This window comes from Centruroides vittatus, unplaced genomic scaffold (assembly GCF_030686945.1).
Source record: "Centruroides vittatus isolate TY-2023 unplaced genomic scaffold, ASM3068694v2 contig_426, whole genome shotgun sequence".
Classification (NCBI taxonomy): domain Eukaryota; kingdom Metazoa; phylum Arthropoda; class Arachnida; order Scorpiones; family Buthidae; genus Centruroides; species Centruroides vittatus.
The window spans coordinates 1,091,985-1,111,134 of NW_027122232.1; the positions used below are offsets into that span (position 1 = coordinate 1,091,985).

The window sequence follows — 19,150 nt, forward strand, 5'->3', positions numbered from 1 at the left end:
TACACGTTTTCGCGTTTAAAATTTCGTCCTCAACCTCGCTAATTACATCGCAGTGCTTGAGCGTCAGCCTTACTTATACAAATTAGCTCTGGATGATTTTTTATTTTTCCAAAAGTGAAAAAGAAAACAATGAATCTGCTGAAAGCATCGACATAACTTGAACTGCAGCACTGCTTCAAACAATGGCATGTATTTATACGTTACTGCATTTCTACAAGTAGGGAGTACAGCGATGTTATCTAAATCTAATGCATTCCCGAAAACAATTCAACGTGAGAATTTTGATACGGGAATGTTTTACATTATTTCTGGAAAAATTTATACTCTCTCTCTAAACCCTAACCAATTAAACAAACAGATGCTAAGAACAGTGTCATCGTCTATTTCCCACTTTAACAGATGTGTTTTGAATAAATTTTTAATATTGGAATTCTTTAATTCAGATATTGTGACGGGTGCAAAAATACAATATTCGTTATAGCAGGAATTTGGATACCAGGGTAAGGCTATATGTTAAAGAGGACAAGACTTAATATTTTTAAAATAAAATACTGTAATTGCATTAATCTCATTATTTAATACTTGTAGAGTAATATTTTGAGTTCAATATCACCTGATTTTAGTTTACTGAATATAATGTAATTCAATCTTAATTTTGTAGCTTTTAACTTATTAAACATTGATTTAAGATTCTAAATTTTGTTGTTGAGTTTAATTTGTATTTAAATTAAAGCAAGCTATAAGATTACTGACTACATGTACCGTACAAAATAAAAATCCAATTTGGAGAAGTATAATTTGTTTTATTTAATAGATTCATAAGTAGGAGGGAAACAAAAGACATTATATTATACACGATGTATACTTTACATTATTTTCAAATTTTTATTGAAATGAACATTAAAATTAGGAAATATCTCACAAAAAATAAAACTTGTTCGTAGTTCTGTATATCTCTTTATCTGCCGAACGTAATATTTTTTGTAATATAAGGCCAATAACACTCAAGACACATCATCAACAGAACTGCTGCCAGCTGATTTCCATACATTTAACAAAAAACACTAATAGTGTATAAAAAAAAAATTAAAAACTATATATATATATAATATGTACAAAAAATATTTAACTAATAATTAAGATTATTATTAACATCAAAGAAATATATATATATATATAATGTATTTATTTAATGTAAAAAGTATTATTTTCTGTAGGAATAACTGGCATACCATGAGCAAACATTTCAAAAATTTGTATGAGAAGCCTTTACAAACAGTACAAAAGTTACTAGTTATCAAAATATTATTTTACAGAATATTATAAAAACATTTCTTTGCAACTCTCTAACTATTTATCAACTAAAATATTTATATGTGTGTATATAATTATACATATATCTATGTATAACTAAACCAATCAGCTAAAAATTAAATATCAATAAATTATTACCAGTCCAAATATAGTACACAATGGCTTGGTAGTAAATATAATTAAAAATGTGCAAGAGATTCTTATTAATTAAATGAAGCAAACAATCCAGAAAAAAAGACATCACATAAATAACTTACAAAATTAAGGAATAAGTCAATCTGACATCATTCTTTTCAAACCTAGATTATAACAATCACTTATTACATTGTTTGATTCATAATCACACTGGATATGGACCCTATCGAATACTAATTAAGCAACCGTTTCCATTCACATAACTATATACTTTTGTTTTTATAAGGGTCAAACTAATCCGCAATGATAAACCACAAAAGACTGTAGAAATTCTATGTGAGATGTTTCCACATATTGTATCAAATTTATCCTAAAATGTAGTGGTTATATTTTTTGATAATTTTTGTATATAACATAGGTTTTGAAGTTAAGTTCAATTGTCTACACAATCGCCAATAATGTTTTTTATTTTGATTTCCATTTTAAAACTAATCATGATTACAATTATTGAATTATTAAAATTACAAACTTTCCTTTACTCTCTTCTTTTCACTATTTCATAATTTCTTCCTTTAACATATTTTTAGAATACTTATACTGATTTTTGTTTTCCTTTTTGTTAAATTCTAAATTTATTAAAAATTTAGAATTCATTATAAGAAGATAAAAGAAAACAAATATAAAATGTAATTTAATAAGAATAACCAATAAAAGTATATTTTAAAGAACCTTTCGCTTTAATAGTTAAATTGCTTCTTTACGTAGGCCTATATATATGTATATGAATAAGCTTTGTACTGTTTCTTTTTTGTTTTTCATCAAATACATTAAGTTCTAAATGTATGCTTATAAAAAAACAATTTTATATATATGTATGTATGTATGTATGCATGCATATAATATAATACACACAGACATATATGTAACACACACAACAAAGGAACTATACTCATTTAAAATAAATTATTACAATTGACTTTTGCCAATATTTTGAAAAATTTATGTATTTAGCTTAATTTGTAAAGAGCAAATTACATATTAAAATTAATTTAAAACATTTAAAGAAAAAATATTAATATTTCTTAAAGATGTGTGTGAAATTTTATAGGAAGAATGTCATTTGGAACATAAAATTTATCATTTAAATTCCATATAAAATTACATTAAAGTAATATATATATATATATATATATAATTTTTTTTATTATTTAGAAACAACAGTTCTTTTATTATTTTGTTGTTTATTGTTACCAATAGCATCTTTGGACAAAAAGTACACTGCATGTTCTTCCATTTTATTCTATCTTATTTAACAGCACTTACCAGCACCAATTATAAATGGAGTGTTGTTTTTATTAGTAATTGACTGTTCGGCAACAAAATTTAGGAAAAATGTAAGAGTGAAAGAAAACTGACTAGTTTCTACCTACAATATACAGGATGTTGACCATGAAACGACGGAACCATTTAAAGATAAAGGGTGCTAATTGCTGTACATTGGAGATTTAAATTGGTCGCTCCGTCCCATTTTCTCTCGGCCCGATCTTTCTTGTCAAAATTAAAGAAAAAATATAATTCAGGTGACATCACAGTTCACACCCGTCATTTGAGGAATTGATGTCTTTGAATCCACTTCATGATTAACTGTAGTACTATTAATTTCTGTAGGAGAATGTTGAAGTTTCTCTTTCACTCCATCAGATATAATCACTTGCTCCTCTTCCTGACAGGCAGAGGCAATTTCTGGTATTCCATCAGGAGTTCCATCTTCATCTTTTACAACGGGTCGAATTTGAACACGTACGGAATCTACAGCATCCAATAAATTCTTGGCATCCATAGCTAAAATGTGAGCAGCAGAAAGCATACCCTTCCTATATTCTGCATCTAAAGTTGTTCTAGAATATCTCTGAGCTAATTTCATTGCCTGTACTAAATTAGCCATATCTTTGCTTAAGACTTTATGAGCCATTTCAATCTGTAAATAAAGTAAATTAAAGTAGCTGATAAAATTTATAACTAAAAATATAAAACTATGGCTATTTGATTTTTGCTTACTTCTCGATGTGTATCAGGTGGAAAATTTGTGACAAGTTGATCAACACTACCCAATAGTCCCCGTAATTCTAATCCTACTTGCTGTTTAAATATAATTTTAATTTATTAGTTATTTAATACTTTCAAATATCGTATTTGTAAAATAACATCAATTTACTTTGACTAGATCCAAATATTCAGTGTGACGACTCTGTTGCACTCCCTGAGACAAATGCATAATTGCTCTGACCACATTTGTAGTACATTCATATACAGGATCGTTTGACCTGTCTATGTCAGCTGTTGGAGCTGGATCCAAAATCTGAAATAATTTAAATAAAGCACAATGGCATTATCATTAAAAAAATGTATTAAAACTTTTTGTTTTTTAGATGGTATTTTTCAATATACAAATACATTAATTAAATGAATAATTATAATTCTAATTTTCATGTTTATGTAATAATATGAATGATTTTAATATTCCCTTCTTTTGTTAATATGTATTTTCAGCTTCCAATCTGCAACAAAAACTAAGTGAAATAAAAGTATTTTCTTTTACATAAATACTAATTTTATGAAAAGTTTGTAGATCAATTTACTCTGTTAACAGAATCTACCTATGTATTTATAATAATACATGTAGATAAAATTTAAACAAGTTTTAATACAGGTTGTCATGAAAGTTTCTCAATATAGTTACTTTAAATATGAATTTAGTTAATTGTAGCATTCTCTGTCATTTCAATTTTTTCCATCACATAAAACCATGAGGAAAACATTCAAAAATTTTTATTAACATTATTAAAATAATTGCAATTTCTTGCATTCCAAAATAACATTTTTAAAACAGTCTTTTGCTATTAGAAAAATAATCATATGAAGCTAGACCTATCTCAGCTGGATTAGTAATTTGCTTGTGCCAACGATTGATCTGACACCTAGTGGTATTAGTGCAAACTACATAATGGCAGCTGCTATGAGTATAAAGTCTGGTCAGTAAGAATTAGAAAGTGTTCAACCTACAATGGTAAATAATAAGTATTGCTGTGTATTTGGATGTAAGTCTAAAGGTGCATCAAACTATTATCACATACAGTACTTATGTTTTCATAGGTTTACCATGTGCTCGTCATTATTTAAAACCTAATTTGTATCCAACTAAAACATACTGATACAACCACCTCAAAACAGATTGCTTGATTAGGTCCATTCATACCTAAAAAAGACAAGAAATATGAAATAAAGATTTGTTTCTTAATTCTATTCAAATCTCCTGTAAACCTTGTAACCGGTGCAGTCAAAGTTCGTACGCAAACGTTTTCGGCCCCTCACTAGGTCCTTCTTCAAGCGAAATTTTCTTTTTCAACCGTTAAATCGAATAATATCCTCTTAACAGATAAAAATTAGTGAGGAATCGAAAACGTTCGCGTACGAACTTTGATTGCACCGGTTACAAGGTTTACAGGAGATTTGAATAGTATTAACCCGGTGTGTATAGGTGAATTATGTTTTTTAATTTTCATATTTCAACTAAAGCAGTCACCAGAAGTAATAAAAGCCTTATAATTTATGTCAGAAGCATTTCTTTAATAATGCTATGCCAAAACAAGATCTTAAAATGATTGAATTCAATAAATTTTTAGGTTTGCAACTGGCAAATAAGAAAACTTCTATCAAGGAAAAATCTACATATCAACCTAATAACGACACCAATATTTTGAAACAGTCACAGCCCAGTATATCCGGGTCTAAATCATGTATTGACTGCCGTGCATGTACAGATCAACAAATGACATCACAAATAGAGGAGGATGAAGATATGACATCAGTATCACAAACAGAAAAAGATGCAGCTATGGCACTCTTAAATTTAAGTGAAAAATCCAACATTCAAGAGGAGAAGGATATTTTAATGGAAAAAAGAATTCAAGTAAATATACTTTTAGATTCAACCTTAAAATTTACTGTGTTTGACTTAATAAAATCAGACAATGAATTGAATATTTTCACAGGTTTAAACAGTTTTAAAATGCTTGATACTATCTCTGCCTGTGTTAGTGAGTTGCAGCCAAACAATACTGCTTGTAAGCCTACTACAATGTCTACTAAAGTCAAAATTGTTCTTGTTACGATGAAGTTAAAACTGGCCTTGTCCTTTGCTTGTGTTTCAGTTTTATTTCAAATTTCTGTGACATGTAGAAAAATATTTTTCAATATTATTGCTTATCTGGCCAAGTATTAGGTGCTGCGATTGTGTGGCCTTCCAAAGAAGAGATAATGAAAAACTTACCTTTGTGCTTTCAAAAATACAGCAAAGTTTGTGCGGTTTTGGATTGCACTGAAGTTTTGGTTGAAAAATCAAAGTGTATTAGTTGCAGAATATTAACTTACTCCCATTACTATGGTAAGCAGACTTAAAGTATTAGTTGGAATCGCACTATCTGGTCTTATCACCTATTTAAATAAAGCATATGGAGGTAGGGCATCTGACAAAGCCATATTTGAGAATCAAATTCGTTAACTTTACTTGATCCTTATGCAGATCAAGTAATGATGGATAAAGGTTTTCATATAAAAGACGCTTGTTCTGCTAAAGCTATAGGTTTAGTATGCCCACCATTTGCAAGAAAGCAAAATCAGTTTAGCAAGCATGATGCACTGAAAACTGCAGAAATAGCAAAGGCCAAGGTACTGTACATGCTGAATGTACTATTCAGAGAATGTAACTATTTGCTGTTTTAAAACAAAAATTAGACTAGACTTTACTGCCACACATTGACAAAATTCTAACCATTATTTGTGGTATGGTAAATTTATCTAGACCAGTGGTTCCCAAAGTGGTTCCTACGGACCCCCAGGGGTCCTTGGTACCACTTTGGGGGTCTGTGGCAAATTAAAATTAATTTGGGGGTGCATGGACAACGTCAGGTGGTCTGTGAAAAGTTTAATATAAAGTAAAATAATTGTGATCCATTTTCATTATTAGGATAGCTAAAAATAAATAGCTATAAATAAATTGGTAGCCATTTTTACATTCTGAGTAAAATATAAGTATATAGGTATACATAAAATACAAAATACAAGTAATGACAAGATTGCACAGTGAGAGTCAAGCCGACTGTGGCCACCTATCTATGCAGGTTTGAACATGAATGGACTCTCTCCGTAACATGCAATAACTTGTCTAAAATATGACACTAGACGAGTTGTGCATCTAATCAACAATTTAATTCTGTTTTGTGCATGATGTGAAGTGCATACAACAAATTTTCCAAGTTTTGAACAGAAAGTTTGTAAAAATAAAAAAAATTATACAAGATAGAGTACATTATGTAAGTATTTTTGAACACATTTGATATCTTCTTGTATATTAAATTCACAAGTAAAATTATACTGTGGCCATCAGCCATATTGTTATATGCATTTTAGTTATATTTTCGTTATATTCAGTTCTTCCCTTTTTGTCATAACTTCTTTCTAGAAACTTCTTTATTAACTCTTACTGCCTTAAGGAGGGATTATCTCTTCTCAGAACTCTTGATAGAACAAAAAGATAGGGGGGATTATCATTTCTCCGAATTTTGGGGGAAACAAAAGAAAGGAGGAAGCCTGAGGCAAAACTGCTAACAGAAGAGCCATTCTTGGTCAAGATCTCAGAGCAGACGGAAGGACAGGGCAGTGCTCCAGACTTGAGAAAGGGAAAAGGGGACTGTGGAGATGAAGAAAGCCGTAGAGGTCGAGAAATAGAATAGATTACAACCACAATTTTGTTAAAGTTAATTTATTTAATAGTTTTATTATATAATATTTACCAATATTTTATTTTATTATTTATTAATTATTACTTACAATTTTACCCTTACATCTTAAATAATTTGAGAGTTACTTTGTAGTATTATTCCATTTTCAAATTAAAATAAATTATTTCTTTGCAAACAACAAGAAACAGAAGTTTTTATGAATAAATAGTGGTTTTTGCAAAGAAATAATTTGTTTTATTTTCTTGTATCTTAAATTTGTGCCCTTTTTTACAAATAATAATATGAGTGAGCCGAAGAAAAAATGCAGACAATATAGTGTTGAATATTTAAAATATGGCTTTATTCCATTACCAACAAATAATACTTTACCTATGTGCCTTCTATGCAATAAAACTTTGTCAAACAAATCAATGAAACCTGCCAAACAATGCCAAATTTAACAAAACCTTAAGCTAAACCAAGCTTAAGGAACGTTTAACAAAAGTCTATAGAGACAAAAAAGATAAATCTTTATCTTTTTTTAAAACAATCAAAGAAAAATATTTGAAAACACTGTCATTGAAACAAGTCTTTGTGACAACATCTGAGTGAGATGACAATGGAGTGCATGCTTCTTATAACATTTCTTTACTGATTGCAAAGTCTGGAAACCTGCACACCATTGGTGAAGAACTCATTCTACCAGCTGAAAGTGAAGTAATATGCACCATGCTGCATAAACCAGCTTCTAATATTATATAAGAAGTCCACTGAGTAATAAATAATATGGTGCAAAGAAGACTGATGAAATGGTTCAGTCCGCAGAAAATTCTTTATGTTAAAAACATCTGAATTCTCTATACAGCTTGACGAGGCAACTTTGCCAGAAAATGAAGCATTACTTTTAGCTTAAGTAAGATTTGTAAAAGATGAGAATATTTTCCAAGAATTGTTATTTGCCCAATGTTTGGAAACTGATACAAAAGGTGAAACAATATTTAATGAATTAAAAACATTTTTCGATGCAAAAGATGTACCCTTGAGTAATCCTCTCCGTTGCTACTGATGGTGCTCTGGCAATGGTAGGACGACACCAAGGCTTTCTGGCATACTTGAGACAAGCTAAACCAAATATGTTATCTGCACATTGTGTCATTCACCTACACCATTTAGTTGCCAAAAACCTTAGTGAATGCTTGCATGGCTCACTAGATTATGTCATTTGGGCAGTTAATAAAATCAGAAGGAATGCCTTAAATGAGAGATTATTTGCTCAACTTTGTTTAGAAAATGATGAAGATTATAATCGTTTACTACTAACACGGAAGTTCATTGGTTATCTAAAGGTGCATGTTTGAATCGATTTTATGCATTCTTTGATTGTGTTGGAATTCCTGGACAGCAAAGACAATGATTTGCGGCTCAATTTAATTAATTCAAAAAATGACATAGCATATATGACTGACTTATTTGCCAAATTTAACCAATTTGAAGTAACAAGATGATCAATTAAATTTAATCAAAACTAAAAGTATAATATCTGCATTTGTTGCAAAACTTTTTTTACACAAACAAAACTTGGGGAAAGGAGAATGCTCTCAGTTTCCAAATCTTTCAATATTGCAAAAACAAGATGATGATTTGCTTGTTTATTGTCAACACTTAACAGCTCTTCATTCTGACCTGAGCCAAAGATTTGAAGATATTCTTCACTTGGATATCCCCGATTGGGTGTTGCACCCTTTTGCAAGTAGACCCACAAACTCAGATGAAGCCATACTAATACAGGAGGAACTTATTGAATTATTCACAAATGAGGAGCTGAAACCAATGTTTGAACAAGGATGCCACAAATTCTGGTTACAAAAACAAATACCAATTTTATATTCTGCATTATGGGCCACTGTAAAGAAGCTGTTGATTGCTTTCCTGTCTTCCCATTTAGTAGAACGTGCAGTTATGAACCTCATCACAAAAAAAAAGGAAATTAACTGCAAATTAGTACTCGTGGAGACTTACGAATGTTACTCACGAACATTGAGCTGAACATAAATAATCTCATATCATCCCATCAGATTCACTCATCTCATTAAAAAAATAATGTGCTTTTGTGTTTTAAAACAAAATTTATAATTTGAATAAATACTACTTTAAATATAAAAATGTTTTATTTATATTTTATTTTTATGTCACCATTCACCATCCAAGACATCAAAGTTAAATTTGAAATTTTGCTATAATGCAGTTGTATAGAGTTATTTCACTTGGGGTTCATGGTCAGGTTTTTGCTATGAGAAGGGGTTTGTGGGCATAATAAGTTTGGGAACCACTGATCTAGACCAATATTGGGTGATGACAAATTTTGAAGAGTGGCGTGAACATTTTCATTTTGACTCTATATAATGAATGAAGCAGTATTAAACAACAATTTAATACCTTTTTTTCATAATCTCATAGTTAATAAGGCTTACTCATTTTCGTTTTTCAATTAAGATAAAGAACTCAAACACAAGTAGGGACAAAACATTTTATTCCAAAACAAAAAAATAACAATATGTTTATAAAATTATTAGTGCTTAACTCTATAATTATTTTGCATAAATCTGTAAGAAAATATCTTTCTTTGTGAATTATGAATAAAATACTGAATAAAATAAAATGACTTTATTTTAATTTGTTGCATCATCATTTTTGTATTATTTACATAAACATTATGGGTGTTAATTTACAAGTTCCATATCTACTATCAAACCTGCTTGACATTTTGCTCCAATACTGCTCAAGATCAGTACAACTTAGATCTTCCAAAGTACTTGTTTATATCTTCTTCATACTAATACAACTAACACCTATTAGTTATTTGAGTGTTTTACCTGTTACATGAGGCAGTGTCCCTATTGAATGCTTACAGTATATCTTGGTTCTCCTGCTATGCAAGTACACTGAATAGATGTTATCAAATATTTATTGAGTTCTAAACTCCACTTTATATTTAATGTGATTTCGTGAGGTTTCTTTGAAACAACACTAGATAAGCAGAGAGCGAAAATTTTTATTTTGACTGGGCAACCATCCTCGTCATTTGTCTTATGTATTTTTTCTTTAATGCCACAGCAAATTATCTGTTTTAGTAATTCCTCTCCTTATATAAGACATCTTTTTCAATCATCCACATATTCTAAAATGTCACAAAGTGAAATCATCATGACATTAATCTCAGTTGATTTTGTAGTTGTTTATGTAGGACAAGAATGTGGGGATAAAACATTTTCACTACAGAGAGAAAAGTTATTAAAAACAAGAGTCACTTGTGTGTTGTCTATGTTAACAGGCACACTACACCCTTTATGGCATCCATTTTAGTCGACTCATATGCCACCTATAGTTAGTGGCACAAGTGAATAACAATTGTTATTTTTCCAGAAAGTATACATCATTTTATGAATGACAAAATTTCTAATTATTCAGCAATGATATGTTCAAAAACAAATTCATATCTGATGGAAAATTTGCTACAAACCAATCAATGCTCTATTAAAACAAGTAAAACGGCAAAGCCATATTTGGGACAAGACTATGTCTTGAAGACTCACTGCTAAGCAGAATCACTTTGATGCTCATGGCGAGTCTCATTCTCATTCTCCAATCTTCTTTGGTATTGCTGGTTTTGAGTGCAATCTTGGAAACTTCGCTGGCCTCGGCCACGAGGTTGTCCATGATGCATTTTCAGTGAAATGAACCTATCCAATTTCGAAATTTTTCTCTGTTGCATGTTGCTCCTGGTTGAATTTTTGCTGATGCCTAACAAAAATTTCCCGTTTTTGAAAAAAAATAATCGTGGCTATTGTATCATCCAAAATTATTTTATTATTTTGCACAAACAATATATATATATTAATAAATGTAAAAAAAAAAAAAACAAATTATATTTCGAAAGTTAGTTGTAATATAAAATTATACCGACTAGTGCCATCTACTTTGAAAAACATTCCGATGCTGAAACAAGATATCTCGGGTCAACTAGTCAAGGTCAGCACGAGGCAACAGATATGTCAGGAATAACATGGGACAGGTAAATGAGTTTTTTCAAAAATTCATTTGTCGAAATTCAATTCCTCATTTCAAATTTCCCAATGTAGCCATTTGTCAAAATTTGATTTCGCAACGTTCGCATTTTCAACTTCCCAACAAGCAATGCATGCACAAACCTCACATTACTGCCTGTTTGTAAAGAGTGTCGCCATTTTGAATTTTATTTTGAATCGGTTCTTGGTCCCGAGTACCTACAAGCCTGGTTTTTTTTTAATGCACGCATGATTTGGGGACTTAATACTCTGTGCCAAATTGCAACTCTTGACATGTACTCCTTCGTACCTCTAAGCTGGTAAGCCAGCAGGCAGTATGATTTTATAAACAAGACATAGTTTTGTCAAAAATATGAGTAAAGTTTATTAAATTTACATAACATTTAAGGTTAAGAAATAAAACCAGAAAGTTTTTGAAATATACTACATCAAAATATGCCTATAAAGATAATCTTACCTCTGTTCTTTTTGGTGATGATTCAGAATGCCCATTTGGTAATTCAGGATTATTAATTGGTAAAGAAATATCTTGTTTTACTATTAAAATAAGAAAATAAAATAAGTATTCAAACAAACAAAATTTTAAATACTTTGATTAAAATCAGAAATATAGTCATTTCACATATAATTTAATGATATATAATGCATATATGTATTTTTTTATGTATGTAAACTGATAAAATTGATTTTATCTTTAATTTGTGATGAAATTTGAAAGCTAAATATGAGTATTATATTCTAAATATAGTGACATCAATAATATTAAACTGTTTATCAATTTTGATTTATAATGATCTTTTAAGTGTGCATGTATTATAAAAATATTTAATCTATATAATAAAAATAATAGATCAAGGAACAAGGAAACACTACAAACATTATTCTTGATGGTGCTTTGCATAATAATGATATTCTTATTCTAACATCTTGTTTAACTACTGAATTTATTTGAAATTTTTTAAAATTTACAAAATTTAAGAAAATTCTTAAATAGACAATACAAAAAAATGTCTTCTCACTTCTCCTTTCACATGCTCATGAAAAAATAACAGTTCCATGGTGGAGTCGACCTTTCATTTCAGGCTACTCATCTGCCTCAATATGTAAAAACATTTTAAGAATTTTCTTAAATTTTGTAAAGTTTAAAAATTTTTGCCCTGGTTCAAATGTATTTATTTTTTAATATTGTTCCATTGCCAGAGGAATCTTTTAACGTTTTTACATATTGAGGTGAACAAGTAACCTGAAATAAAAAGTCGACTCTGCTGTGGAACTGTTATTTTCCTGATGAGAATGTGAAAGGACAAGTAAGAAGACATGTTTTTATTGTCTATTTAAGAATTTTCTTAAATTTTTGTAAATTTTAAGAAATAAATATGCTAGACAATATTAAGGAATCAATATTATAAACTTATAAAATCCAGCAATTGTTTGTCTTTAATATTAAGAAGTATACTTTTTTTAATGTGATTTGAACATTCTTTTGGAGAAACTGATCCCATCTTAAGAATCTGAACAGAATGTATCATTAGAATCAACATGTTCTAACAGCCAGAAATTATATACTTGGTTTAAAAAAAAAACAAGTTGTTCTTAATTTAATTTTGAAAAATTTCTTTTCTGCCAAACCTAATAGTTAAAACTGGAAATAAATATGAAATAATATCAGAAAATAAATTTCTCTAATTTTTTATTTATAAAAAGCACAGTACCACAAGAAAATCATAACTCATTTTAGAAAATATGCATCTTTCCCTTACTTTTTACATTCACACACTTGCAGAAATATTAAATCAAACAATTACTTGTAAGTCTTTCAGTTTCTTGTCAAAAATCTAGACATTTAATCACTGATGGATCTAATGTTTTATCTCATTTGTTTAAAATTGGCTTATACCATATGTCTCTTCATCTAAGAACAGAGATAGAAATGCATTGAGGCAAAATCCAGATTGTATGATAAGTGAAAAAGAATTTTTCACTTCTGGTCCACAGAAGAGCAACACGTGGATATGTAGAAGCCAAATTTTACAAGAAAGAAGAACAGATCTCTTGTAATCTAGTGTTTCTAGAAAATGAGTTGCATATTTTCTCTTCTGTAAGTCACTGATAAGCAGAAGTATCTAATATTCCTAAAACATAGTTATTGGCATTTGGAAAAAACTCAATTTTTCCCATTTGTCAATGATTGGAGAAACACTTTAGTTTTCATTATTAACATGTAATGATGAGTGCTTCCAGATAATTAACTTCAACTTTAAATGGCTGATAATATCCACATTTTATCTCTAATGACAACAGAGAACAAGAAATCAACCCCTTCCCAGCATTACATTTAATCAATTAAGAGAAACAGCATTATGCAAGTATTTTTGATCTTCAGAAAATTGTTTTGGGACACACAGTTGCAAACTTTGTCAAAACCCAAATGTTCATTCACAATACTTGTATCATTGCATCATTTTCATGCATCTATACAGATGTTACACCATTTCCATTCCCAATGAATTTCAATTGATGGAATTGTCTATGTCCATAAAACAATTATTCATCATATATTTTTTGTGGTTAAAAATGACTGGAATATCTAACAGATCTAATTATTTATATAGGTAAGACCACATCATGTACCACTTATAACAAGTAATACACATACTATATGTAAGATGTTGTTACTTTTCTTATTGTCAGAACTTATTTATTGCAATAATGTATTTGCAATGAAAATATTAAGAACACTTAATTTCTTATATTCCTACCTACGTCAAAGTTTAACCGATATACTGTATATTGAAAGATTACTGTCTAATAATTAGAATAAAGATTTAATTATCATCATCTTACATGGTTTAAGAGGTTCAATACTATCACCATCACTAATAGGTGATCCTGGCAATCCATCAATTTCAACACTTTCAGTATCAGAACTCTGAGATGGTTCACTACATGAAAGCCTATTTTTAGGCTAATAAAATATATATATATTAAAAATAATAATAATTTAATTATACATGTATTAATAGTTAAAAACATTATTAGTCTTACAGTAACAGGAATAAAATGGCTTTCTTCTTCAGCTAACCATTTTGAATCTTCTTCAGATTCTTGCTGCTGTTTTTGTAATTTCATTTCTAAATATTGTTGTTTTAATTGTTCCATTTTTTCTGGATCTGCTTGAACTGTTTGATCTGGATCTTGTTCCTTATAAATAAAAAAAAAGTCATAATTTTAAATTTGTTACAAACTGCTATATAAGAATCTTTATATAAATAAATAAGATGCAATATTTATAAAAATCTAGACAGAATGCAATTTATTAACTATTACTACACACAAATAATTAGAAAAAAAAAAAAAATCACCATTTATTTTGTCACAAAATCAGAATGATATCTTCAACCTGGTGATATTAATTTATTGTTTAATGACATTCTCAAATTGTTTTCAAAAATAAACTGACAAATATACTCAATGTTTAAATACTGTTTATGTAACAGAATTGATCTATTTGAAAAAATACATAAAATAATTTGTTTTTGGCTTCTTATATTGCATCAATAGTAAAATTATCACACATCTGATAATGTTGGAGTCTACGGACTAGTGCAAAAAATTACTTCCTTAAAACTTAAACTTTTTTTTAGTAGACTTATCAGACTGAGGAAGTATTATATATTTTTACTTTAAAACTTTTATAATTTTTATTTTCTAACATATAATCTATATTTATAACTTATTTAAAATATTGAGTTTTTTGGTGTTTGTGAAAAGACAAATTATTGTATGAGAATTGTTCATTTTCTGGATCTTGGAGAAATATTCATCATTCCCACAATGAACTGATGTTCAGCAAATAATTGCATGTGTATGTGTTGCACTTGTCACAAACACTTTGGCAAATACTTTGGTGAAAAGCAATTATTCAGAATTTGATGAATATGGAATGTGCAAGCAAGATAGATCACCAGGCAAGATGATCATCTGATCATGAAACAAATACAATCAGCTGCAATGGCACCTTTGTCCATTATACAGAGAGATAAAAACCTTGCTAAAAACCCTACCTCTTCCTGGAACATTGGCAGGCAACAAATTTACATGTACAGTGGAAACCACTATGCATCTTGCCATTAGTGTCTCAACATTGTTGGCTATTTTGGCTGTGGTGCCATGACAGAAGCATGAACTACTATGGACTGCAGTGTATCATCTTTAGCAACAAATCCCAGTTCTGTTTGGGAATGGCTGACCATTCTGTTAGAGTGTGGAGGACCACTGGTGTGATGGTCCAATGATATGTTCAGGAAATCCTAAACTCTTGTTTGTTGCCTTTCACAGCATAGCTGCAAACAACCATTTTCCAGCAAGATAATACTGGCCACACACATAGCTAGGGTTTTCCAGGAATGTTTCTCTCATGTTGCCACAATGATGGTACTTCCTTGACTTGGACAATCTCCAGATTTGTCATCTAACAAGTATTTATAGGATGAGATGGGACACCAGTTTCAGCCATCTACGAATATGAGGGATCTACAATGAGAACATTCATTAAACTTGTTGTAGGATGGCCCCAGTCCTAACTGTATCGTTGCATATATCCAGGCAAGAGGAGGTCAAACAAAGTACTAAAAGTTTCATTAAATTACACTGTTCTATAAAAAACTGTTCCTTTGCTATAATATTATAAATCACTTATTAGCTTCATCATTACATTTTTGCTAATAAAGCTTAATTCAATTCCAACACTGCCACCTTCATATGTAACATTTTTTTTTTTTTTTCTCAATGAGTGTATATTTAATTTTTAAAGACATTTATATTGCACATTGACTCCTTAATATTGTTTTAAAATTTTCAGGATTTCCAATTATTAGAACAAATTACAAAATTATAATAAAAATCAACACACTAAAAACCTTTTATATATCCCAGTACGAATAGCTTTATTAGCACATCTTTACTCATTAAAATAAGACTTACAAAAATATAGTTTAAATCTTATTCTAAGGACTAGAAAAATTTTCATTTACTACTTTAATTTAAAAAGAAATTTAATTATAATGATAAAAACAAATTCATATATTTTCATATTATATAATGATTTAATTAGAAAATTTTTTAAAATATATTTTAAAAATATTTTATTATATTATTAAATATATTTACTTAGTATACTAAATAATTTAACTGATCATCTAAATTAAAATAGTGTAAACTAAAGAAAAAATATATTCTAAATAAATTACTTATATTTATAGCTCTAATAAATTCACAGCCATAAAACAAATAAGCAACATATATAAATAAACATGCTTTAAAAAAACCAGGAATAATTTCAAATTCAATTTTAAAATAAAACTTTAAATTCACAATAAATAAATAATAATAAAATATTAAGGCAGGGGAACATTATGCAATAACCAGCATGCATACAACATAACCAAAAGCCATGCCCATTTCTCTATGCGTAACTGATTATGACTTAAGAGAATACGCTGAATTTATCATATATTTGAATATAAATTCAGAAAACATAAAACTCAGTTATTTTCCAATCATGCATTTTAATTGAATTTCATACTTTTACTGGCTATATGCCATTAATAAAATTATTTCTAGCATGCAAATAATTCTATGCAAATAAAAAAAAAAACCAACTTAACATCTGAAGATTAAAATTTATCTTTAGATGTTAATCTGGTAACAAGTTTTATTGAACAACAAATATTTTGATTCTTCTCTTTTAAAACTAGGATCAGAATACCATTATTTTTAAATAAAGAATACAGGAAGTGAAACTAGTTCAATGTGTATCTTTGTGTTTTATCAAAGAAATATAAATTTTATCAATCAATAACATCTAACTAAAATTTTCAAAACAATAAATATTATTATTCAAGCATTGATTATATTTTTCTTAACCTTAGAATACTGACTCTAATTTTTTAATTATGTCTCCTACATAAAATTACATGGAATATACTGAACTATTTGTTTGGTTTTGCTGTTCATCTGGAATAAGGAGTAACAACATAATTGACAGATATACTTCTTTTCTATTTTGGATCCTGTGAACACTAAGGTCCTTTCTACTATACAAAACATGGATTGGCCAGGTGCACAATGAGGTGACCAGGTGGCAAAGAAGGGCCTGACATACCTGGAATGGATCACCCACAAAAAATTCCTAGGGTTGCTCACTCAAATTCTATTCCAGGTCCCCAGTGCAGCTACCTTAACCATCTTGATCATTAACCATGATATAATACTATTTACATCCATTTTGCTATATGATTTGTCAAGGAAAGTTTTGGTAGTGATAACTATTCATAAGAGCAGAGGGGGAAAAAAACAGATGTCACTTAAGACAGCATCTTTAACTTTTTAAAACATTTCTTTCTCAAATATCATGTCAATAAGATCAACCATACATTTCAATAAAGACAAGATAACCAAACTATATACATTCATTCTTTTAGCATTTAATTTAAAAAGAAATAATTTGAACTAAAAAGTTAAAGAATAAATGAATGATTTGTTTTCTTTCCTGAATAAACTTGTTACTTTTTTGCTATAATATTTTCTTATTAATCATTGAAAAAAATTACATAATAAAACATTTATTAATCAAAAACATGCCAACTGTAATAGCATTGAAATAGAACAAATGGTTGTTCTTTATTGCTCTCACTTGTTTGCAGTGGAAAAGAACCTTAAAAGTATCTACTATGAAATACTTTAATGCAAAACTTGATTATTTGAGACTTAAAAATATTTTAGAATTTTGAATTAATTTTAGTTTTTGACTAAAAATTAATAATTATTGTTTCGAATTTTATATCTGGAATCTGATTAATTTGATCAAGCAAATACAATAGTAATGTAAAATATGAATTAAATGAAAATCTATTAATAAGAATTTTTTAAATTGACAGCAATCATATGAAATATAAATATTTTCAAAAAAATATTTTTTTATTGCTCTTGCAACACTTCACTAAAATTAATTTATAAATATTTTTGAACTAAATATGTTAGCCATTTATTGTAATATTTCATTTTTAATCAAGGTAAACTTTTCTTCAATAACAACAACAATAACAAAATAAATTTGCCCATTTCAATGTAACAGAATCTGTTAAATAATTAATTTTATACACAGGATGGTCCAAAAGTCCACATGCTTCAATAAATAAAGATGAACAAATGTTAAAACTATGCAGTAAATAATATTTTTGAGAGGATCTTTTAAAGTTTTTTACATAACTTTTATCAATGTAAAAACTAACTTTTATTTTTACAGTGCACTCAAGAACAAAGTATGAAAATTTAGGACAATTTAGTTGAAAAAAGTACAACAATTTTAAGAAAAGTAATATTTTCTTATTATATTTTCTCTAAAACATTAAAAGTATCACCAACATTCTAGTCTTTTAATTTTTTTTTTTCCCAATTTCAACTTTCTTCTTAATTTTTAATTATTCCCATAGTTTTCATATGAGGAGTTCAGATCCAAAATATATGTCCATTAAGAAAAAATTGATTTTAGTAAATCTACACTGTGGAATGTTACTACTTGGCATTGAGCTATTATAAGATATTTTATAAGCAAATGTAAGATCTGTTTTTTTTTTTTTAGTAAATTCTGATTTAATGACCTAAAAGACACTTTCTTTCTGATCATTAAATTAGTTCTTTATTTCAATTTTTTTAAAAATGGATATGTTACTTCTTGCATCTGAACTGTTCAAATGCTTTCAGTTTGTTGAAACCAATCACCTACTATATATTGCAGAAACTTTTGTACACGATAATAAAAACAAGTGCAGTAAA

General features: G+C 28.7%; 1 protein-coding gene across 1 annotated transcript in view; it reads right to left on the reverse strand.

The window, feature by feature from the left end:
• Positions 1-955: 955 nt before the first annotated feature.
• The window catches only part of LOC136976879 (focal adhesion kinase 1-like), a 128,436-nt gene continuing 110,241 nt past the window's right edge, over positions 956-19,150 (reverse strand). Inside the window, 6 exon segments of the mRNA XM_067272250.1 lie at positions 956-3,427; positions 3,508-3,588; positions 3,665-3,808; positions 11,772-11,851; positions 14,159-14,279; positions 14,360-14,515. Of these exon segments, the coding sequence (XP_067128351.1) occupies positions 3,026-3,427; positions 3,508-3,588; positions 3,665-3,808; positions 11,772-11,851; positions 14,159-14,279; positions 14,360-14,515 (984 nt within the window). The 3' untranslated portion in view covers positions 956-3,025.